Below are 25,916 nucleotides of genomic sequence, written 5' to 3'. Positions count from 1 at the left end.
CATGGCTATCGGATGAACGGTGTCACTGCAATTCACTTTTATTATTTTTATATACCGTAAATAGAGAAAAATCGGACCCTCCCGTGGCGCCGCCCTTGCGAAATTAAAAATTATTTTTTTACAGAACCCTTCCCTAGAGTGGTATAATGAACTCCCCAAAGTCTCATGGCTATTGAATGAACGATTCCAAACCAAAATCGACTTGTATTTTTATATACCGTATATAGAAAAAAAAACAAATCGCGCCCTATCGGGGCGCCACCCCTACGAATTTGAAATTTTTTTTTCGCAGAAACCTCCCCAGGAATATTTTCATGGTTTACCGCAACTGTAGTTACCGAAACTCAACAAACATTACCCGATAATTTCCGACGCTAAAAGAAGGTTTTACCAATCTAGATCAAGATTTGAACAATGCAGCAGTCACAAATTTTCTGATACGTTTTATTTTGTTTGGTTCGGTTCGGCAATAGGCTAATTCAACACAGAATACAAATGGCTGCTGAAGTACGAGAGGCGTTGCTGGTAGGAAACACATCAGACTCAGATTCAGCGCAGTCAGATTTAATTGAAACTTCTGATACTCCTGGTAAAAGTGATAATTGTTTACTTTTGGCCTCTGACTCTTTTGAGGATTTAAGCTTTTCAGAATTGAGTAAAGGCGCTATCTCAACTTGCACAGGAACAATCAATTCACTTGTTAACAAGAAAGCTAAGAAAAGAAGCATTAGTTCATTGAATTCTGTTACTGGTAGTGATGATACAGTTGTGGAAACAATCGAATCTTTAGAAGTGTCAGTAGAGAACACAGATGAAAGTGTAATTCCTAATGATTGTACTTCAGATAATGTTATTGGGGTAAGTTTGCATTCTTCTAAAACTCTAAAAGTAGTCTAAATGTAAGTAGGTTTTCTTATTAAATTTTTTAATTAAAATTGTCTGTCACTTATGATATATCATTACAAACTATATCACACTGGTTAATTTGAGACCAAATTTAATGGTCTAGCTTAATTAGGGGCCAAGAAAACAAACAAAAACAAAATGACCAATTAACTTCTTAAAATGCGAAACTCTTTTTCGCCATCAAAAAAGCTCAAAAAGTTACGTTGGTTTGTGTTTTCCATTCGTAGCATGATGTCATAGCAATTACAACAACATTGGGTATTTTAGTTACCAAAAAAAAACCAAAACATTTTGTTGGAAATAAAACTTTATATTCATTATGTTTATTAAAGAAATATCGGATGAAATATCAGACATATTTATTATAAATTCTATGTATAATGTACAATTTAAGACATTAGGCCTTCCATGATGAATTGAACAATCAATACCCATGAAGATGATAATAAAATTAATATCCAAAACTAAAAATAGATCTGACAGAAATCTAGATCTAGGCATTCTAACTGTAAAGACAATACAGTATTAGGTAAGATGATAAATCAAATTTTTTTAAAACTTTAAAATAAATACTCTATAATTATTTTTCTCTTCTGTAGTAGCATTAGGTTAGGCGAAGTTTTTTTTTTTTTTTTTTTACCAGCTATGCGTAGTAAATCTATAGTCCTGTAAGCTTGCATGAACTTAAAATGACCCTAAGTTGTTTTACAATTTGCTTGGTTTATGAGGGGAGGGGTGGGTTTGCCCACCGACGATCTCTAACAGCAATCGTTAATGCTGTGACGTATGTATGGTAGGCCTGCTGAACTCACGATGAACCCTCGACAGTGTCAACATTTTTCTCCCGCAGACAAGAAAATGTAAGCAGTCGATCTCGCGAGCGATGCGAGCGACGATTTTTGGAAAATCTTGAATAATTATTTTATAAAATATTATTTCGATCAAAAAAATATTTTTAAAAAAGAAAGAAAATAAAGCCGCTCGTGGCATTTCCTATGTGAAACAATAAAATAAAGCACAACTGATTTACTTCGGATTCAACTCGGAGATTCTAGGTCACCTACCGCACCGTTCTGTTTACTCTGCCACACACCACGATGTATTGGAAAATAAAATATTAGACATTTTGTATCAAAAGATTGCTAAATGGAAATAAATACTACTTTATTTATTGATATCGTACTACGTAGTAACTGAGTAACTGCGTAAATTTTACACACAACAGCATTAACGAGGTTGACCAAGTCTAAAAATAAAAAAAAATTGCCAGTAGGCCTAATTAGATTTAGCACAAAAAAGGCTCGGAATGAGCATTGTTTAAAATACAATACTAAGGCCTAATTAAAAATTACATATAATTTCATATAAATTATGCAGTCGGGTAGGCCACGAAGTATTTAGATGTAGTATTTACAAGGTTAACGACCGGTCACGAATTATGTTCAATAAAACTAACAGTACAGTCTGCCTACTTGGCTTGCAGTGAAGAAAAAAAATCAATATACTTATAAAATTACTAATACTTTAATACAATAATAATGTCCACAATTTCTACACACGCTACAACTGAATTATAATTAAAATACTAGACTTAACAGTGCATTCCGCAAAAAACAAAAATTAGTTGTTTCTATCTGACAACTAGCGTAACAATGACGTAACGTTACTAAAAATAGCAGAGGCATGGTATTTCTATGGTGAATTGGATTTTGGAAAGGGGAACCATCATCAATGTAATTAATCATGGTAAATATCTCAAATATATATTTATCTAGGAGCTGTCGAGCGCTGTTGCCCGGTGGTCGGTCGTTTTTCGTTGAAGTTCAGTTTCTCCTGAGAGTGCTCAACAAGCAATGCTTGTTTTAATTATAACTACATATCTCGCAAATTTTTCTGGCATTTAAGCCATAGTATCCATTTCCTTAGCATTTCGCATTAAAATAATGATGAGATATTGCTAGATTAGCAGTTTTTTCATTTTTGTATATAGGACCCCCCAAAAACACTTAAAATGCGAAAACCAAAAGAGCATGACGTTTCAGGGTCAGGCTCTGACTTCCGGTTTTGGTAAGGAGATTAACTAAAAAGTAGGCATTTTCCGACTTCCGCTGTTTCGATTCGGTATTCCACATCCGGACTTTTTGATGCAAACTTTTATAAAAACTCGCCATTTTCCGAAGAATGCCGAATCTGACTGTTGGAATTGAGTTTTTAGAAATATTCGATATAGATACGTATTATATGTTTCAATTAGAAAATTACCGCCATTATGACAATTTTAAAGCCGAAATCGATCGCACGATTCTAATGAGTTTATCTCGCGAACATGTCCCGTACGGTGCTGTCACATTTTAAATAAGTTTACGTATTAAACACATTATAAGTGTCTTGCCATTAGTTGTAAGTGTCCATTAAATAAACAAATATTATTATAATAACGGTTTTATGGCACTTACTACTTCTGTTTACGAGTTATCATACATGTCAAATCCCCGAGCTAGCGCTTCGGCCTTGACAACGCCATGGCGTCCGTTTAGCACAGCATTACCTATTATCGATAAAATACGCGCACTAATGCAAATGACGTAGTTTTCGAAGTTGGAAAGAATTTAAATTGTGGGTGGCACTGTTAAAACTAGATAAAATACATTGATCAAGTTATCTATTAAAAACGACTGGCCAGAAGCTTAGGCTTACATTAACTAGTGTCAAGCATTTCACACATACCTACTTAGTACTTAGATTTATGGCTTATACTTAATTAAGTTAATACTAAATTATACTTTATACTATAAATAATAAATAAGTTATAGGCCTATTTCTTAGAATAACTAATGCTATATGTATCGATTGATAAAGTAAGTCTGGGCCTATTATTGGTTATGATAAGTAAAGAAGCTTGGTGATAAACTTAATTAATTATTTGTGATAATTATGCCTATGACATTAGTAAATAGTAAATATAATAAACAAAAGGCGCAGCAATTGACATGGGTGGGGGGGGATACTAATTAATAAGGCAGTGAATTTAGAATGACACGAAAAAGGCATGATAGTTATTATTCATAATAATTTAGGATACAATTTTTACATCCTAATATATAAATCCCCACGTTCGCACATCTCTCTCTCTCTCTCTCTGTCTGTCCGCAAAAATTTTTCGCCGGACATCACGTCAGAATCGGCAGCGATATATCGAGAACTTTTTGCGGACTTTTGTTGAAAATAATATGTTAGATGTTTTAAATGTATAACCACAATTTTATTTAAAGAAGAAAAATAAAAAATAAAGGCGTATTCGAATGTAGAGAAACAGTATTATTTATGCAACCGGAAAAGCATTAATACATGTGAAAAAGAACGCATAAAACTGTGACGTCACTATTGCTTATACATTAACTAATGACGTCATCTGCCGTGTTTAGAATGAAAAGAAATGAACTATTTCATTCAAATTTGATTTAGATCTACGTACACTATGAAATGTATACAATACAATTTTTCCGGCCTAAACTCATAAAATTTATTTTATTTGTTTGGATTCTAGATCTAGATATTCTAGATTCATCTATTCAAATAATACATTTCTATACTAAAGTATTTCAGGCCTTAATTACTTTATTGAAATCTTTGTTTATCTATGCAATTTGCTAATCTCTATAATATATAAAGCAAAGTTGTCGGGTGCCCGATAGGGCACTTCCCGGCGCCGCAGGCGCTTCAAATTTGGCAGGATCTTGCCTTGGGGCGACAGAACACGGGGGCCGGTTGGCCGAAAAGTCTACGATGATGGGGTCAAAACTGACCTCGACTGACCGGCGCCTTATATGAGCTATAAATCGAAAAAAAATGTCCACGGAGGAACCTCTTCATAACTCCTGAGGTCGTAGACCGACCCTCGGGCGAATTAATTAAGCATTCAAATTCTCAATGTTTTCGAAAGCCTAAGCGAAGCTGGGCAGCATGCCTAGTTTAATAATAAAAAGTAACAAAAAACAAATACAACAAACATTACGTATTTAAATCACAGCATATTGCCAATATATTCATATAAGCCGATAGACAGGGAAGCTGTAACTTCTGATGTGGTACGACTTACTTAACACTTAATAAACTTTTACAAGAATTTAAGGTTTTTCTATTGATTAGTTGTACCAAAATAATAATATCAATAGGGCCTGATAAAGACCCTAGTATATTAAATAATTAAAGTAGTTTCCCTTTTGGACCTGTCAATCCATCATCCATAGAGCAGCTGAAGTAGAGTTTATCTGTTTCTTGACCACTGAACATGAAGTGATGGTGTGGTTAGCTCTCTGCCAAGCTATCTTTACTTTCCCTTGTGTCAAGTACTCATCTGAGCTTGGTGGAGGATGCTGCGTGCTGCACAGACAGACTTGTCTGAGATCTGAGCTTAAGACTTGCATGTTAGTAGTTGAGTGCTTTACCACACCATCCCTAGTTTTATTTTTCAGCATTCTTCTTATTACATGCTTCAGTATCAATCACCAAATTTATCCTATCTGTTATAGTAGCATTCTGGACATACGTCTGTTGCAGTCACTATAATTACTATATAAGGGTGCAACACCCTTTCATAGGACTTTTAATTATATGCAGTCATACTTAATCTAATTTTTTTCTATATTTCTATTGCCCCCACCCTCTAGCAAAGTTTCAATTTTAATATTAAAAAAAAAAAACATAGATTTTCAGTCTGCATATTGACCTATATAGAACAGCACCCCTCACTTTAATTTGACCTGATTAGTTCTAATTATCCTTCATCAAATTTTGATTTTACTTTCATATTTCTATTGCCCACACTCTCTAGCACTAATGTGCAAAGTTTTATAATTTTATCTCAAATAGCAGCAGTGGTATGCAAGCCTAAAGCCAATCACACAATTAAATCCGATGTTACAGTGATATATAACAGGTTTAATACATAACTTTAAAAATTCATATAAAAAAAACTATTAGGCCTAGAATGATAAATTTGGTATTTTTATCAATGGGGTATATTATAGGATTAATCTGTGTACATTTTATCATTCTATGATAATTAGGAAAAATATCCCAACATTCCTACTAAAAGTCTAAAAGAGACTAAGTTAAAGTTAGTCTAGTTAGTTAGTCTCATAAAAAATCAAATTTCTTCAAATTATAAAAAGAATATTGTAAAACTCCATTTAAGCGTATTTTATTTCTCCGCTTCACGTTCACCTCCAGTTTAGCGTATTTTTTCAGTCCGAGGGCCGAATTAACTATCAAATTTTAGTTGGGGGCCAGTTTCTGCCAGGCATGTCTTTGATTTTTCTGGGCAAAGTTCCTCAGCCATCACCAACAAACATTTTTTCTGTGAACAACAAAATGATCTCCGCGGGCCGGATGAAAGGGCCTCACAGTTGTAGTACTTTTTTCTTCATTAGCTCATAATAGGCTGAACCTGATTTTAGTATCTATTGGATACCTTTACTATTATTTAAGAAGAGATCCACTCTTTTCTTTATAGTTATTTAAATAGTCGTGTATAATTTATTTTCTTCTTTTTAGTGCATTTTTACATAAAAGCTTGTTATTAAAACATTTTTTATGAATTTTTTCAGCACTTTAAATTAATACTAATAGTTTCGCTGTCTGTGTATCTATCTGTGTATGTATCTGACAAGAACGCTTTAGAGAAAACACAAGCAAATTAAAAACATGCATAGTAATTCGAAAAACGAAAAATGACGTCGTATAGTAGAAAATAATATCAAGCCGGAGAGTGCACACAGTAATATGACGTCATTGATTCTCGAGTAAACATTGAATAAAAAGGCAATTTTGTCTAATCTAAGTGGTTTGCGTGAAAAGTTTCTTTCATACAATTCTTCGGGTAGGGGCGAAGCCCCACCCCCGCGTAAGAACGTCTGAGCCCCCCCCCCCCCCCCAACTCAAAAGAAATTTCTTCATCGATACTCTACAATAAAATTACCGCCTAATTAATGTGTCTAATCTAAAAAGTGGTTTTCTTGCAATTTCTTTAATGCAATTCTTCGGGTAGTGGCTAAGCGCGACACCAGTGTTTCTTTCAGACTTTTTCCACCCCAGAGAGGGGTGGGTGTACTTGAAATTTTCGGGGGCGGGGGTAGAATTTTCTGGGAGGGAGCGGACACTGGAAAAAGTATATAATTATATTTCGTTGAATGGGACGGTAGACATGTTTTGGAGTGTGGTGTGGTAGAGTTGCCTGAAAGAAACTCTTAATGCGACTTTTGTCATTGAGATTAGGTGCATGTTTTAGGGATATGCCTATGACTATATTTTGAATAAATTAAAGTACCGAGAAAATAGACAGCACTATCAACCTAGCGCCCGTTGTATCCTCCCTCAACGGGCCATTTTTCTCGTTTTTTAATAGAGTTGCATTACTAAAAACCATTGCGCACCTAATGAACGTGATGACGCATATATAATAGTAAGGAATAGTTTGATGAGACAGCCTACTAATTTGGACAAAACATTAATTAATTAATAAAAAATTAATTAGGTGTCCAATTAAGACAAATTGAATGTAATGTGGCATTGTCTTCATGTCTTGACCCACGTGTGAACTATGAACTGAAGCTGTCAGAAGTGCCGAATTTTCGCTCGGGCATTTTGATCTAGACAGGGACAGTGAGTTAAATAAAAGCTAGTTAAAAAAAAAATTCTTAAAAAATGTTTTAATAACAAGCTTTTATGTAATAATGCACTAAAAAGTAGAAAATAAATTATACACTACTATTTAAATAACTATAAAGAAAAGTGTGAGTGACTTTGGTATCTATTGCAGTGGTTCCCAAACTTTTTTGAGTGGCAACCCCCTTTTATAAAAAGTAATTGGCCCTCGACCCCCATAAAAATAAAAAGTTGAAATAAGTTAGGAAATTAATAAGCACTAAAATACAATTTTCTGTAGAATTTCAATATGAATCATTCTTGATAACTGTTAAATGCGATGGGTGAAATTTCATGCTATTCACTAGCCTCAACATGCACGGATGAGTTTTTGTTAATGCCAACCTCATGTCATTCACAGCATTTAATTTCTTTCTTTGTTTTGTTTTTAATTGGAGAAGTGTTTAAAATCTATTCTCGCAAAAGGAACTAAAACTCAAAAGGCAATCGATTCACGTTTGGGTATGAATGGTACATACTACACCAAAATTGTTTGTGCAGTTTTCCATTTAATACAATTAGATATGCGGAATCATTCCGCAAATTTAAGATTTCTTTATTCTTCTTGTAATTCAAATGGAATGCTGGCAACATCAAGGGAAGCAGAGAATGGGTTACGTGACAATGAAAATTCTTCTCCTTTAGGCTCAGGAAAAAATAACGCTGCAGTTCGTTTTTTCAAGAGATTCAAGATGCACAGAATCCTCTTTCCAATTTTTATTAATCCCACAATCAGAAACATTTACCACACTGCAGTTTTTCAAACATGGCAATATTTCTAATACATATTTTTATTTGCCAAATTTTCAGTTTTGGTAAACATGCTAAGAGATCATCATGAAAAGAGATAATATTCGTTCATTTTCCTTAAAGTGAAGCTTCAGGTTAAGTTTATGTTGATGTTCTAATATAGCTGCTAGGTATGCTACTCTATCCAACCACTCTTTGTCATTAAAGGATATCAAAAGGTCTTGTTTCCTTTGTACTACCAAGAACAACTTGATTTCATCTTTCAATTCAAAAACACGATTCACATTTACTATTGACAGCCAGCGTACTATAGTGTAGAACCTCGTGATCTTTATTGATGTCTTTGCAAAGTTCTTGAAACAGACGGGTGTTTAGGCTCCAGATTTAAAATAACTTGCAACTTTTATTAGCAATGGAGTCGGAAGAGTTTTACTGACGAGTGCATACTGGTGTATCATGCAGCAGATTCCCCTTCATTAGGGAGCCAACTCTTTTTCTTTTTTCTGAAATCCTGTTTTTGACCCAAATGTGACGCACCATCCGTACACACCCCACAGCTGTTTTCTCATTTTAATCCTCCAGTTAAAAAAAAAATGTGTTTATTCTCTTCATTGTATCTTCACAAAATAGCAACTCTTCTTTGCTATCATCTGAATGAATATATTTCTCAGACAAGCAACTGCGAACACAAACTCACGTCTGTTGATTCATCAACTTGAAAATCAAACATTGGTGAAAGTTTTATTTCATTCAAAATTTCTTTTTTTACATCTATGGACATGTCTGCTATATGCCGCTTCATAGCATTATTAGACAGAGATATTTGTTGCATTTTTACTACACTGGAATCCCTAAGAATGAATTTCACCATGGTCAACATGCAAGGTTTCATTAGATTTTATCCTATTGTGTGAGTTTTTTTTTTGCCTGGCAATTTCTAATGCGACTTCATATGATGCTTGCACTATTGTTGTGTTTTCTTGGTGAAAACTTCCTGTTCAATCAAGTCTCTTGCACTTTCAACTAACTTGAAAACGAGAGAACGCCACATCTTTTTTGTTGTGTTCTGCATGATTTGTCTCAAAATGACGTTTAAGTTTTTAAGGTTTCATAGACTCATGACTGAGAACAACTTTGCACAGTACACGTTGTTTCTTCTCTATTCCATTTCCAGTGATTTTTATAAAGCCGAATTTCAGATATTTTCTAAATATTTAGGTTTTTTTTTTCATTGCTAGGGTTTAGTCTACCAGTTGGCAAACCCTCAGAAAGCCCTTTGCGACCCCCCCTGGTGGTCTTGACCCCCAGTTTGGGAACCCATAATCTATTTTATACCATGCGGCGTCAAAACGGCCAATGACAAAACGGCCCCTTCAATACGGCCCCGACATAAGAGCCCCGTCAAAAGGGCCAGCGACATATGGACCCTGTCATATAGGCTGCTGACAAAAAGGCTCCCGTCATTTAGTTTTTCGACAAAACAGCCCCCACCATTACGGCTCATGACTAATAGGCTCCCGTCGTTTTGGCTCACGACAAATAGGCTCCTGTAAATTTGACTCCCGGCAAAAGGACCACTGACAATATGGTTTCCGTAGAGACTAAGTCTCCCGGCAAAACGGTCTCATTGAATATGACACCTGCCAGTGGGACCCCTTCATCAATATTCTTTAGAGTTAGCTTATCCAACATTCTTAAGTAATACAACGTATGCATCTCTTGTTCGGCTGACCTTATTTTTATAATAGTTTTAATAGTTTATCTATTATAAGAAATAGTATGTTTTAATTTAAGGGTCATCTTTCTATTCCATAAATGAGTCGATTATAGGCTGTTCCAGCTCAAGTGTGTGGGGAGAGGGGTCCACGCTGTACATCCCTACCTGCCAGGGATGTAGCGAGGGGGGGCAGGGGGGGACATATGTCCCTGGGCGCCGACCTTAGGGGGCTTGAAAACAAATTGAAAGTTTGAGATGGGGGTGAAAATCGAAAGTTTGAGGGGGGGGGGGGGGGCTCATGAAAAACAATTTCATGCAGCCATTTAAAAGAGGTTATAGCGGTAGTGGATAAATGACAAAATGGTTACTTTTATGCCAATAGTGGTAATACGCTTCATTTGTCGGAAGCCAATAAGTTGGTAGCCAATATGTCGGGAGCCCTTATGTTGGGAGCCAATATGTCGGGAGCCAATATGTCGGGAGTCCATTTGTCAAAGCCCATTTGTGAGGAACCTATTTGTCGCGAGTCATTATGACAGCAGCCTATTTGACGGGATAATAAGTCGGGGCTATTTTGACGGGGTCATATTAACGGGGCCGATTTGTCCCGGATCATTTTGGAGGTGCACCAATGTATACCTTTACGAATATTTAGGAAGAGACCCTCGCTTTTCTTTATAGTTCTTTAAATAGTAGTGTATAATTTATTTTCTACTTTTTAGTGCATTATTACATGAAAGCTTGTTATGAATTTTTTTTTCCAGTACTTTAAATTTTTAAAATTTACAATAGAGTTGCATGACTAAAAAACATGGGCACCTAATAAACGTGATGACACGTGTATAATAGTGTGGAATAGTTTGATGAGACAGCCTACTCATTCGGACAAAACAATAATTAATTAATAAAAAATTAATTAGGCGGCCAATTAAGTCAAAGTTAATGTCATGTTGCATTGCCTTCATGTCTTGACCGACGTATGAACTATGAACTAAATCTGTCAGAAGTGCCAGAATTTTCGCTCCATCTAGACAGAGACAGTGAGTTACATAATTAAATAAAAGTTTGTAAAAATGAATTTAATTATCAAAGGTTATTAATTAATAATCATGGTTAAACCCAGAAATGTGCCATAAATTTGAACTGCGATTTAAACAGTTACTTTTGTCTATAGTTTTTTAAACTATACCTAATAGTTTCTTAATTTCTTTCAGTCAGCAATAAATAAAATTTTATTGCAAGATAATGATGAAAAAGAGTCAGAAAGAATTCTTCCTCATCTTATTGCAAGCAATAGTGAAACCGATTATGTAAATTCCTTGGAATGGAAGCAACAAAAAAAGCATATTTTTATACTCAGTGAATCCGGCAAACCAATCTATAGTAGGTATGTTAAAAATATGTTTGAAGTTTTCTAAAGTTTAAATCTGCTGATCATAAACATTAGTTCAACCATTCTTAATCTATTCTAACATTTAGATTAAGATTAATCCAAATATTAATTAAATAATATACGTTTCAATTTTGAACTTTCACTTTTAACAATTAGCTTACATATAACAAAGTTGTATCTTCTACAAATTAGTATAAGTGCTTATTGTTATACATATAATGTCTTAACTGTTTTTCCTATTTTACTTTTAGGCATGGTAGTGAAGATAAACTTGTAACTGTTATGGGTGTTATGCAAGCTTTAGTCTCTTTTGTTCAAGATAGTGATAAAGATAATTTACGTTCAATTGTGGCTGGTGACCACAAATTTGTATTTATGACTAGAGACCACCTTACATTTGTAGGGGTCACTAAGGGCAAGGAATCGACACAACAAATACTGTTGCAGCTCAATTACATGTACAGTCAGGTAATTATAGTTTTGAATTTCTAATATTCAAATAATTTGCTTGGATTAATTAATATATTTTGAGCTGCTAATTTTTAAAATATTTGTCAGGTACCCAGTTTCACAAATAAATTAGGTCCTGCTAGATGATTAATTTAAAATCATCATCTTGTTAGTCATTGATTTCTTTGGTTGTTTTTTTTTTTAATCTGTTGAACTTCTACCACTGTTCAAATGTTTCCATTGCTAGTGTTGCTACGCATGTCAAACTTTTAGATTGGCCTTGATTTATTGAAAAAATAGTGCTAATTATACATGTTTCCACAGGTTATCAGTGTACTTACACATACTACGTTGACACGTATATTTAGACAACACAGAAATTATGATTTAAGAAGACCTTTAAGTGGGGCAGAAAAATTCTTTGATAATTTACTAAATTTAATGGACATAGAACCTGGCCTGTTGCTTACATCAGTACGATGTCTTCCACTTGATAGTGCTGTTCGAGATACCATATCACAAACTATAGTTCAGTATGCTAAAGTAAAGGTAAGCATAATTGCAATAAAATGTTTTTAGAAAGAAAATTCATTTACGCTAGATTAGATATTGAATATAAAGAAGAGTCACATTAGCTTTATATTGTAAAGAAAAACTACATGCATGTTTAATATACAGAAATAAACCTAATTAATAGCTACAAAATAGCTACCAATGACTTATTTCTTGGAAGCATGCATAAAGTATGCAATAGGCACTTGGCTGAAATTCTCTACATCAGTGCTCGCATCAGTTCCCACAAACAGGACCACTGACAAATGTCCTTGTGGTTTTTGTTTGGCCTGAGCTGAATCTGTGCTATCCTAGAATAGTGAACATGTATAACCTAAAAAAATTAAATTAGCTTTAACATCAGTAATACAGCACTATAGACACAAGTGCTGTTTCATTGTCTGTAGAAATAATTTAAGGTAGTGACTGTATGGCAGGGGTTCCCAACCCTGTGCCCGCCATGGCGCCCGCTGAACGATTCGTATGTGCCTGCCTCTCACTATTCGACAGAGACAGAATTTTTTTCATAAACATTATTTTTAAAATTTGATTTATTTTCAATTATTTGTTACAGTTTTAATTTTTTTTGACTGCCTAGGTTTATTAAATATGTCCGATACTTGTCCAAACTTGTCTAGCGGCGAGCCAGACTGCACTATTTACGCTAGGCTGGAACCGCTACTGCCATTTGCACCTCACACCTTGTACACGCAGAAAACCTTTCTTTACGTTTTGTAACTACATTTCTCTGTGTGTATGCAATTTGAAAAAAAGGCCAAATAATTTTATTATTTTGAAACATTTTTATAACTTATTAATACATTATGACTATAAGAAAATAAGAATAAATTATGGGAAAATGACAAGTTATGAAAGGAGTTTGTCGATTTAAAATAGGTGGTGCCCACCACCCTACCGATATTTTAGAATGTGCTCTAGAGTAAAAAAAGGTTGGGAACCCCTGCTGTATGGTAAAGTGTTGGAAGTAGAATGTGTCCTTACTAACCTAAAAATCACAGGGTTAGTAACCACGCTGAAAGTTGTCCACCAACAGAATTGACCCATCAATGCAATTGCCTGTGTGATGCACATTAGGATACAACTAATCCCAGTAGAAAACCACAATGGCAATTATTCACCTTGCCCTTAACTCAGATAGATGTGTCATCCATGACCATGTAGCTCCTTTTGAATAGAGCTTTCTTGTCATTTCTCACCAAAAATGAATATACTTTATGCACTACAAATGATTTGATCACATAGTACTATCACTTGCAACCTCCTTATTAAGCAGGGATTATTACATATATAATAGAAATGTGAATTTAATGAAAATAAATTGTCTGGCTTCATCTGTTAGACGTAATGTGTTATACTGTGTTAAACTAACTTCATTTTACAGGATTTGGTTTTTGCTTTGATCATTGCACAAAACCAGTTAGTTGCAGTTGTACGCATGAAAAAATATTATCTACACCCTATGGACATGCATTTAATCTTGAATCTTATCAACGCATCTGAGTCGTTTAAAGCTGCAGAATCTTGGACTCCAATTTGCCTCCCAAAATTTGATGCAGCGTTAGTATTATTTTTTTTTCATCCTCTTTTTGCAGTGTAAAATGTTAAATTTGTTAATCATTTCCAATTTTTAAATAATAATAATTAAACTCCTGTGGTTTCAAATTTATTCACCAATTTTTAAGACAAAATATAAATATAAATCTCTCATCAAGATTTCAATAAGAATTCATCTTTTTGTTTTTGACTTGGTATTGGAAGGTATTGAGTGCTCATTGTCATACACAACTATTTAGTTAGTGCTGGGTAGGCTCACTGACATCCAATGTGAGGTTTACAATTTTAACAAAATTCATATTTTATCATTTTGTCCTGCATGAAAACAAATTGGTGATTAACTTGTAACTAATTAGTTTTAACTTGCCATAAGGAATTTTTCCTCTTTGGACCAAGAGTGTTTGTGCAAAATATGTTATGTGTGTTTTGCTATGAAAAAAACTGCAGCAATGGAGTAGGCAGTGGGGGGAGGTAGGGGGTTTGCAACCCCTCCCCCCATTGACCCCTCTGTAAAAATAATTTTACTGTCATAATACCACTGTTTCTTATTTAAATCTATTTCTGAATCAGTATATCTGTATAATTGTATATGTATGCTTAGAACAGTCATCTAAAAATTGACGCTATGTTCACTTTGAGTTGACTTCCCCCCCCCCACCTCACCACCACAATTCGTTAGAGCGACATTAATGTCACACCTAGGTATATGCTGGGTAGGATAATTCACCTAAAGTGACCGGACAGTGGTGAATGAAGCTGAATCCCCCCCAACCCACCCCGAACTGATCTGTTAAGTACATTTGGGAAAACGCGTAATGAGGTACCAAAGTACCATGCCGCCAGAATCATAGCTTTTGAAACAGGTAAAACTCTGTAAATATTGTTTTTGCAATTACCAGTAAAGAGGTGTGTGATCAATGAAGGGATCTAACCCATACCATATCATTATGTTAAAAAATGATCTTTAAAGAACTAAAAAAACAGTAGCTAATCAAAAAATTGAATGATCTGAACTGCAAGACCAATAATTTAGTTATATGTTAGTTATTATTCAGATTGTTCCACCTATTAGATTTAGTTTTTCTATTAGATAGAACTCTGATTTAAAAATCTTTCATTATTTGAACCCCACCCATGAGACGAGCCACTGGCTGAGGAAACTGTGATACAATTTTTCAAACCTGTAGGATAAAACATTGACCAACGCTGCAATCATTACATTTATTTAATTGCCAATTGTGTGATGTGTCTTATTTTAATTCTTCGAGTTTCACTTTAAAATTTTTTGGCTTTATCATTCCAGTAAGCAATTTCACTCAAGTATTGTGCTTATAGTTTACATATTTTAAAAATGCCGAATCTATGTGCTTCATATGATGCTTCCTTTGTTGTAATAATATGGATAAGTTATCTACTTTAAACATCATTCGCTGTATACAGATTAACTTGATAAGGTGGATCTTGTTAAGATTTTAATAACAAACATAATAATTGCAATCTTGCATTTGATCTCACAGTGAGTATGCAGCTAAAACATCAAGTTTTCTAACAAAACAAAATAAACCGGGAGTGATCTCCCCTAAACTTTCTCGAATATTCTTATATAAAATAACGGGATGGGAACTCGGGCTATAGACATGATTTTTAATCCATTTCAAATACTTAAAGTTTTAAAAATAGAATAAAATCTCGTAGACAAATTAATTGCACACCAAGTGAACGCCAAATAAAAAAGCGCATAATAGTACGCAATATTATTAGTACTTCTAAAATTTACATTAGTTTTTTGAGAAATCGAAAGTAGCGTAAATTACTACTTCCAGTCAACGGAAATTACTCAAAATTTAACAGAAGGTAGAGAATTAGATCTTTTACTTACATGTGAAATTTCATATATCTATCTGAAATAGTACTCAAGTTATAGGCTTTTGAAAAATTCAAAGTAGGAAAAGTACCACTTCCGGTTATCGAAAATCGCTCAAAAGTTGATACGGATCTACGATTTTGATAAAATACTTATATATGAAATTTCATCAACCTAGCTGTAACGGTACTCAAGTTATCGTGTTTACACACGGACACACACACACACACAGACATACGGACAAGATTGCAAAATTATGTTTTTCCGTATCAGTGAGGTGTAAAACGTCGAGATTTGTAAAAATCTCGATTTTTTTGCACGATTACAATACTTTCTCTATACTACGTATATACGAGAAAGTAAAAATCAGCCAAGAATTAGCAAATCTCACCAAATACAAATTGTAATATTAATATTCAATCTTCTATCCCTCGTTTTGACATTATACTGTCCGAATCGTAAGACTTTTATAGAAATAGCAGACATCAGTAAAGGGTAGTTGTGATGGGGGGTTTATATTAATCTTCTCTATATTCTGATCTACTACTATTCATACGGCAACTATTATACTCGTGAGAAGGACGTAAGTAACTCTGTTTCGCAGACACTAATTAACAATGTCATCAACTTCGTTTATGAAATAACATGAACTTTACTAACACACACTTATAGATCATGTGCACAATATCAAAGAATACGTCAGTCTTCTACTATAGCTAACCCCCATTTAACTTCACTGCTGTGTCTTACGTCATCGGTACATTGTCGCATCATGCCCATATCACACTCACGCCACAAATATTTTATTGAACACGCGCACAATACTCTCGCACCAAATCGTCTACCGTCAAGTTCGCACCGTCCTTAGTAACCTCTACTAGTCTAGTCTAATTCTATATATCTACGCTATGACAGTAGTCCTATGGTAGTCATTATTATTCCCTTAATAAACGTGTGTGATATTTATTTAGTATAGGTAGGGCATCTTTTAGAGTACTTTTGCCCAGATAATTCCTATGCACTATAGAGGCATCTTTAAAGTAATATGCCCTTATTTGTTACACTAATTTTCAAGGACATCCGTAAAGTAAGTATATCTATATTTATTTTTACTTTCTCGAATACAAAGTATAGAGAAAGTACTGTAATAATGCAAAAAAAAATAAATATATCCACGTTTTACACCTCCCTGCGTCAGAAAAATAGTTTTGCAATCTTTTATGTGTGTGTGTCTGTCTGTAAACACGATAGCTTGAGTACTGTTACAGCTGGGTTGATGAAATTTCATATTTAAGTATTATATCAAATTTGTAGATCCATGTAAAGTTTTCAGCGATTTCCGATAACCGGAAGTGGAACTTTTTCTACTTTTAATTTTCCAAAAGCTTATAACTTGAATACTATTTCAGATAGATAAATGAAATTTCACATATAAGTAAAAGATCTAATTCTCTGCCTTCTTTCAAATTTTGAGTTACTTCCGTTGACCGGAAGTAGTAATTTAGGCAATTTCCGATTTCTCAAAAAACGCATGTGTATTTATCCTAATATATAAAAGACCATGTGCACACTTCTCTCTCTCTCTTTCTCTCTGTTCGTAAAATATTTTCGCCGGATATCACATCAAAATCTTCAGCGATATATGGAGAACTTGATACGGACTTTTGTAGAAAATAATATGTTAGATGTTTTAAATGTATAAACAAAATTTTATTTAAAGAAGAAAAATAAAATATAAAGGCGTATTCGAATGTAGAAAAACAATTTTAATTATGCAACCGGAAAAGTGTTTATAGTTCGGACAAGAGCGCATTTAACAATGACGTCACTTAATGTTTACACTAAAAAAAGAGCACGAAACTAATGACGTCATTTTCCGAGTTTAGAATAAAATAAAGAAATGAACTATTTCATTAAAATATGATTTAGAGCTATTACACTATGAAATGTATACAATACGATTTTCTCGGCCTAAAATTTTATAAGTTTTTACTTTATCTATTTGGATTCTAGATCTAGACTAGATCTACGGAAAAACTAGACTTAGACGCTAAGATCTGGATTTAGACCATCTACTAAAACAACTTAACTACCATTGAACAGCCGGGTTTTAAAAGAAATCTTTTAAGTTTAAGTCTCTTAATTTTAAGTCTCTTAATCAGCAAGTGCATTTAATATGGTATGGTTACCGATGAAGAAATAAACTATTTCATTTAAATCTATAGATCTATTCATAAAAACCTAATAAAACTAAATCACTTTTAAAACAAGAAGAATACAGTGGAATAGCCGAGTTTTTAACGGAATCATTTAAGTCACTAAATCAGTGTGTACCTGTGTTATGTTAAATGTTTCGGATTTTTAGCATTGGCGTAGCTACCGTAAAGCTAGCGTAAGCAAGGCATAGGGGCCCAAGTCAAATAGGGCCCTTTTTCGAAAGTTTGAGGGGGGGGGGGTGCAAATCGAAAGTCTGAGGGGGGTGCAAATCGAAAGTTTGTCCCCGATCGCCGGGAAGGGTCGCTACGCCTCTGAGAGGCCCACTAACACTTTTTTGCATAGGGGCCCAAAAATCTTAGCTACGCCACTGATTTTTAGCTAGTTAGTTATTTCTTTGCTTTGTCACTAATATCGTTCAGCGTGTAGTAATGCGCATTGCGTTTTGACCAATACCTATTTTATAAATTACGACCGACCCGCTGCGTATCATACGCCGCTATTTAGTTGTTTTATTTTCTACTTTTCAGTAATTTATAATTTGTGAATTCGACAGTACCAATGCTGCCACTGAAAATATTTGCTTAAAAACACTACCCCCCCCCCACGTGAAAGCAGCCTCCTCTTAGTTACCTCCTCTAAGTTTAAAATCGTTTCAAACTAAATTATCTGCCCCTAATAGCCGTCACCAAACCCGTCTCTATGATTGTAAAATGTAAACAGCGTGAACCACAGCTCACAAGACCATGTGAGGGGGTGGGGGGTGGTAGCAATAGAGAGGAAGAGAGGGGACTGTAAGGCGCGCTTGCAGCTTGTTTTCTAACGGCTCCCAGAAGAGAATTATATATATATAGATTTTTCTCAAAGAAGTACAACATTTTAAAATATATAGGCCTAATTCACGTGAAACGGGTACCGATGGCTAGTAAAGTACTAATAATATTCCGCAATATTATAGGCTACACATTTTATTTGGCATTCACTTGGTGTGCAATTCTTTTGCTCTACGAGATTCTATTCTATTTTAAAAAGTTATAAGTAATTTAAAATGGATTAAAAATATTGTCTATATCCCTGGTTTCCATCCCCCATAATGTTATATAGAATATTCGAGAAAGTTTAGTGGAGATCACTCCCGGTTTATTTTACACTGTAGGTTCATCTTTAAAGTAACTATTAGTGTATTCGTTAGATTATATGTTAAGGGCATCCATTAATATGCCCACTTCACTTTAAAATACATTTAAAGGGATACGTATAATAAGTATGCCCATTTTGTATACTGTTACGGCATCTTGAAAGTAATTATTTTATATTACATATAATTCATTCGAAGGGAATCCAACAGTAATTATACCTATCACCATTGTGTCTAACGTTGGGGGCATCTCTAAAGCTTTTATGTACATGTTCATTATGATACATTTTTTAAGGGCATCCAAATGGTAATAATGCCCATATTATTATTATAAATGTTTGGGGCATCTTTGGTGAAATATATGGCCATTTGTAGTGTAATAACACTCATGATTTTTTTTTGTTAAATTGTAGGGACATCTTTTAGAATATATTAATTTTCATGCATTATGTGAGCATACTTAAGAATAAGAATGCCCATATTGTTTTTTTGATACGCATATTTTAATTCTGAGTAGAGCTTCCTTTAAAGTAATTGGGGGGCACATACAGAGCCAGTTTTATTCCAGTCTTCTTCTACTTCTTCTACGTTCTTAATTTTTAGTGTTGGAAGGGATTGAACTCGAGACTTTTCGGTTTAGCAACCATGAGCTTTACCGACTTGACCACGCCGACCCCTTTCCAACACAATTAAGTATACGTATCAACTGGTTGTGCGCCCTTTATTCCAGTTAATAGTAGAGCTATCTGTAGAGTTATTGAGCCCATGTTGATGTAATGAAATGTGGGGTTGCGGTATGGGTTTTTAGATCATGGAAGCCGTTAGTGGATTATCCCCCACCTGAACTAGACAGGCGTTACCTGGGTGTTACATTTGGGAAAACACACTTCCAGGCATCTCTTCGGGGGAAACGCACAAAGTGATAGCGATCGGCAATCAACAGAAAGCAGATCTAGATCTAGATGCTGTCAGTGTTTAGCGGTGTGAGTGAAGCAGCGGCAAATAAAGGTAGTGACAGTAAAGTTGTAAACTTCATTTCTATTAATAACAAAGCAACTGTTAATAAAACAAATATGCTCGGCCTTCTTAAATATTAGATCTAATAGCAAATGACCTAAGTCAAAAGTAATAATAAAATTTAATTGGAATATTTATTTAATATTTAGATCTAGAATCCAGCTCTAAATCTAATCATGTAAACGAAATTAAATCTAGATCTAGATTAAGAGTGACTGGCTACGTTAGGTTTACATACACATAGAATCTACTAATTTAATTTAATGTAATTACAAAATTAATTGGATTTAGTCAGGCCTAGAAAATTTAGATCTATATTCGATTCACCAATAATTAAATAAAATATAGGCCTAATAATAAAAATGCGATTGTCGCGACTCTAAGATCTAGAATCTAGCTCTAGATTCTAATCATTTTATTTAGCAAACGAAATTTTCTGAAATTGAAATAGATTGTATGACTACTTAGTTATAGAATCTGCTACTTATGTTAAATTTTAAAAGTAGTTGATACTTTTGTTGTAGAAGGCTTTAATAAATTACTTCATCATCATCATCATTCCTTTGTGGCCCCTGGGGAGCAAAGGGCTGCAACCACACATCTCCAGCGGACTCGGTTTTGGGCTGCCTCTTTTATCTGTGCCCATGTGTGCCCAGCTGCTTTCGCCTCTTCTTCAACCGTTCTTCTTCAACCGTTCTTCTTCAACCGTTCTTCTCCATGTCTTCCTTGGCCGGCCCACCCTCCTTTTTCCCTGGGGATTCCAGTCTAAAGCATGCCTTGCGATGTTTTCTTTTTCCTTTCTTAATGTGTGTCCGATCCATCCCCATTTTCCGGCCTTGACATCTGTCTCTATTGGCTGTTGCTTTAAAGTTCGCCACAGGTCTTTGTTTGATATTTTGTCTGGCCATCTTATTTTAAGTATGTGTCGTAAGCATTTGTTTATGAATGCCTGTAGCTTATCAGTATTTGTCTTCTTGACCCTCCAAGTCTCCGAGCCATAGAGCAGCACTGCCTTGACATTTGAGTTGAAAATCCCAATTTTGCTCCGGAGTGACAGGGCCGTGGACCTCCACATCGGGCGCAGTGGCCTACCTAATTACAATACTATTATCTGATACTGGACTGAGTTTAGTTAAATTTAGAAGCAGATTGTGTTTGTGACATATACTTTTACAGATATAACCTCTCAAACATAGCACTTTTAAAGTTTTTAGGGTGTTGGAAAAAAGTTAAAAACCAATTTTTTAAAACGTCATAACTTTTTTACTACTTAAGATATATGAACAAATTTAGTGCCCACTATTTTAGAATCATGAGTTCTTGACATAGCAACTTTCAAAAAAGCTCTGGGACCGTTTAAAAAAACCAGTTAGACACCCCTAATCAAATCCAGTGTTGTAGGTATTTTGTTAATTTTTTTTTTAATCAAAGACGACGTTAGAAAAAACCGTCTTTATTCGTGAATGGGAATACCCGCAGGTTATTATTTGTGCCCATTCGTTTTTGTCTTTTTAGCGCAATTTCCATTCTGGAGAATTGCGTTTATTAACTCGTCTTTTCTGGGAATGTGTGTCCGGGCTTTAAGTCGTATCTCCTCCTCAACGAAGCAATATCGAGGACTAGTTCCAAAAGCAATTATGTTAAGCAAGTTACGAGGATGAACATAGGCCATAAAAATTCCGGGTTTCTTTCATGGATTTCCCGGAAAAGCCAAAAAACCTCGAAAAAATGCAGTTTTTTGCCCACATCTCGGCAACCAGACCACTTAGCGACTTGAAACATGTACCAATCGATTCCTGCCATAATTTAGAACAATATTGCCGAAGAAAGTTTTCAAAAATATCCTTTCGTTCGGTCACAAAAAAATTTTTTAATTAATTAAAATTTGGACCGAATTAGTAGGCATTTTATCCAACCACACCACACGCGTCATCACGTTCAATAGCTGCGCCATCACGTTCAATGGCTGCGACATCACGTTCGGTAGCTAGGCGCGCAATGGTTTTTAGTCATGTTACTCTTTTGTAAATAAAACATGTAAAATACTGAAAAAAAATTTAATAAAAAACGTTTTAATAACTAACCAATGGTTTTACTAACCCTGCTCTTGATTTACGCTACGACAGAGCTATTTTTAGATAACATAAGGAAATTACGCTAAAATTGTCACTAGACTTTTTTTAATTACTTGTTTTGCACAGGAAGCGGAATTTATTTTTGTCAGTCGCACCAAACATGATGAACATCGTCTTTTTTTACGTCACCATAGTGCGTAGCTTTTTACAACCTTTTTTAACTCACTTCCTCTGTCTGTCTAGATCGAAACGCCCCAGCGAAATTGCAGGCACTTCTAACTGACAGATAAGGTTTGTAGTTGGAACGTGGGTCAAGACTTGAAGACAATGCAACATGACATTAAATTTGACTTAATTGGATGCCTAATTAATTTTTTATGAAATAATTAAAATTTTGACCGAATCAGTAGGCAGTTCTATCCACACACGTCATCACAGCAAAAGCGCGTCATTACGTTCAATATGCACGCAATGGTTTTTAGTCATGTATCTCTATCTATATACTACTGAAACTCAATTTTGTTTACATGTTTGAATATTTTTTTTTTTGTATTTTTGTTTGTCTGATAGAATACTGGAGAGGATCTGCTCTATGTGGAGAGCTGTAAAATAGTATGTAGGTAGAGAACAATTGTTTTTCAGACAGACTGTTAATCACAAATTTAATTAAAGACGTTAATTAATTAATTGATTTAATCATAGGTAGATTAACCACATTAATTAAAAAATTTTCAAACAATGGCTTTACCTTGACTGAATAGTGACGTCACATAATTTGTTTACTTTTTAGTACAATAAAATGGCGGCTACCATCATGGACTTTGTGGCCCATTCAGAAGTTCAACGCGTTCTAAAGCTAATTTTTTGTCAGCCATAACTTTAACAATAAGTCCGTTTGCTGTTTTAATTACGTTCCAACACTTATATAAATTTTTAACAGTCTTTTTCATTTAGTTTTACAATAAATTTCTCTAGCTCTACAATCTGTCCAAGAAAGTTATCTATTTATTTATAGATCTAAATATCAGGCGGCCAAGAAAGTTATTTATAGATCTAGATCTAGAAATTAGATACAAACCAAAGATTAATACATTTTTTCAGTCCTTAAATACTTGATATAAATCTTTGTGATTTATCTATCTAGATCTATCTAGCTAGAATAGGTCTAATGATTAGATCTAGATCTAACAAGAGTTACGCAAAAACTAGACTTAAGACTTAAGCAAGCGAGTCGTAGAATCTAGATCTAGATAATTCTATCTAGATAATTTCAGACCTTAATTATTTTATATAAATCTTTGTTTGTTTAGCTATGTAATTTGCTAATTAAGGATAAAATTTAATTTTAAAGTTACTACTACTAGACTTAGATCTAGATCTATGCGCGTAAATCAAGTTGCATAAGGAGACTCAAAGTATTAAACTATACTATAAAAATTCATCAGTGACGTCACGAGTTAAATAGCTAAGTTGTTAGTGTAATCGGCTTTCATGCGGGTGGCACGGGTTCTAGACCAAAACGTCAATGTTTAAAAAAAAAACTCCATTTTTTTTTTAAATTTTTTACATGTGAATGATAAAGTTGCCTATCTGAACTTCGCGGGATACAGGGCAGGTGAAGTAGAGTTTTAGATGTGAATGATAAAGTTGCCTATCTGAACTTCGCGGGATACAGGGCAGGTGAAGTAGAGTTCATCTGTTTCTTTGTCCTAAGCATATGAAGGGGTAGTGTGGTCAGAGACATGCTCGGCTGGAATCGTTTTTTTAAACGATAAAAACATGTTGTCTGAGACTTGGCGCGGTGTTTTTAAAAGATAAAAAACATCTTTTTGAATGTAGGGTCTGGTTTTTTGTGACGATAAGTGACAGACGTGATGTTTTTTTATGGATGATCCCCGAAACCCACAGTTATCCAAGGGATGACGGGTAGTCTAGTTGTAAATAAAAACATGTAAAGTACTAAAAAAAATTCATAAAAACCGTTTTAATAAACAGCTTTTATGTAAAAATGCACTGAAAAGGAGAAAATAAATTATACACTACTATTTAAATAACTATAAAGAAAAGCATGGGTCACTTTAGTATCTATTGGATACCTTTACTAATATTTAGGAAGAGACCCACGCTTTTCTTATAGTTTTTTAATTAAATAGTAGTATAGAATTTATTTTCTCCTTTTTATTTTAAGCATTCGTTTTAACAGTATATTTAGCAGTGTAAAGTCTTACTACGTTCTCGATTGTAAAGGCAAGATCGAAGAAACAATTTCTTTTAAGAACTATAGTTCAAAGTTTCTATCACATGACATTCCTTTACACTACAAATATTTTTTTAAAATCAATAACAGTTTAGAAGTGAGCTCCTAAATGTCCTCTATGTTAACTTCTATCTTTCCGTTTGCGTATAAGGTTGGGGTATTATAGTCGTTCACTAAATTGAATCAGGCGCGTCCGCAGGCACCCCGGCATGGTACTCTTTGGCGCCCAGTGAGCGCTATGGTGCATAATAACGTTTTAAACAGTGCGATAGACTATGGATAAGAAAGGTTACTATAGTCTATAACTGAAACGAATCCGGGCGTCATCCGGCGCCCCGACAGGGTGCTATTTGGCTCCCCGGGCGTTCCCGTGTTCGCTATGGCGCCTACTTTCGTTTAAGTGAGCGCATAAGACTAAGAATAAGTTGGGGTACTATAGTCGTTTTATCATCATCATCATTCCTTTGTGGCCCCTGGGGAGCAAAGGGCTGCAACCACACATTTCAAGCGGACTCGGTTTTGGGCTGCCCCCTTTATCTGTGCCCATGTGAGCCTAGCTGGTATCGCCTCTTCCTCAACCGTTCTCTTCCATGTTTTCCTTGGCCGGCCCACCCTCCTTTTTCCCTGGGGATTCTAGTCCAAAGCTTGTTTTGTGATGTTTTCTTTTTCTCTTCTTAACGTGTGTCTGATCCATCCCCATTTACGGGCCTTGATATCTTTCTCTATTGGCTGTTGCTTTAAAATTTGCCACAGGTCTTCGTCGTTTACTAAGTTGAATCAGGCGGTTCCGCCGGCGCCCCGGGCTAGACTATGAGCAGTATGCTTTTATGTTTGCATTTAAGTCTGTGTTTATGTTTGCGTTTATTTGCATTATTTTGAATTAACTTTTGCGTTCATGTTTGCGGTTGTGTTTCTATTTGTATTTGTGTTTACTTTTTTGTTTGTGTTTTCTTTGGGTTTGCGTTTGTGGTTGGTTTTGTATTTGTTTGCGTGTGTTTATTTGTTTGCGATTCGGTTTATGTTTGCGTTTTTGTTTGTATTTGTGCCTGCGTTATATTTGCGTTATTTGTGTTTGATTTTGGTTGGTTGTGGTCAGGGTTAATTCGAAAAGTAATATATTTCCTAAACCCGAACAATGCCGAGTATATATGCTGATTACTAAACTTTTCATATAGTTTTTTTTCCAGAGAGGTCAGGGTCTTGCCGGGACGACTAGAATATATATATATATATATATATATATATATATATATATATATATATATATATATATATATTCTCGATTCCTAGCTATGCCACTATA

The 25,916-nt window shown here is 34.7% G+C and overlaps 1 protein-coding gene across 3 annotated transcripts in view; it reads left to right on the top strand.

The window, feature by feature from the left end:
* Positions 1-409: 409 nt before the first annotated feature.
* The window catches only part of LOC131938286 (vacuolar fusion protein MON1 homolog A), a 41,539-nt gene continuing 16,032 nt past the window's right edge, over positions 410-25,916 (top strand). The window contains exons 1-5 of one of the 3 annotated variants that reach the window (XM_059296271.1): positions 410-858; positions 11,293-11,465; positions 11,723-11,939; positions 12,246-12,470; positions 13,876-14,051. In XM_059296271.1, coding sequence (XP_059152254.1) covers positions 496-858; positions 11,293-11,465; positions 11,723-11,939; positions 12,246-12,470; positions 13,876-14,051 — 1,154 coding nt within the window. In that variant the 5' untranslated portion in view covers positions 410-495. The remainder of the gene's footprint in view (positions 859-11,292; positions 11,466-11,722; positions 11,940-12,245; positions 12,471-13,875; positions 14,052-25,916) is intronic. The other 2 variants (XM_059296270.1, XM_059296269.1) reach the window with 2 other exon arrangements.

Source organism: Physella acuta, unplaced genomic scaffold (genome assembly GCF_028476545.2).
Source record: "Physella acuta isolate Inbredline_101_S28 unplaced genomic scaffold, ASM2847654v3 ptg000240l, whole genome shotgun sequence".
Taxonomy (NCBI): Eukaryota; Metazoa; Mollusca; class Gastropoda; family Physidae; genus Physella; species Physella acuta.
The sequence above is the reverse complement of the archived record's forward strand: the minus strand, read 5'-3'. Positions and strand labels throughout refer to the sequence as shown.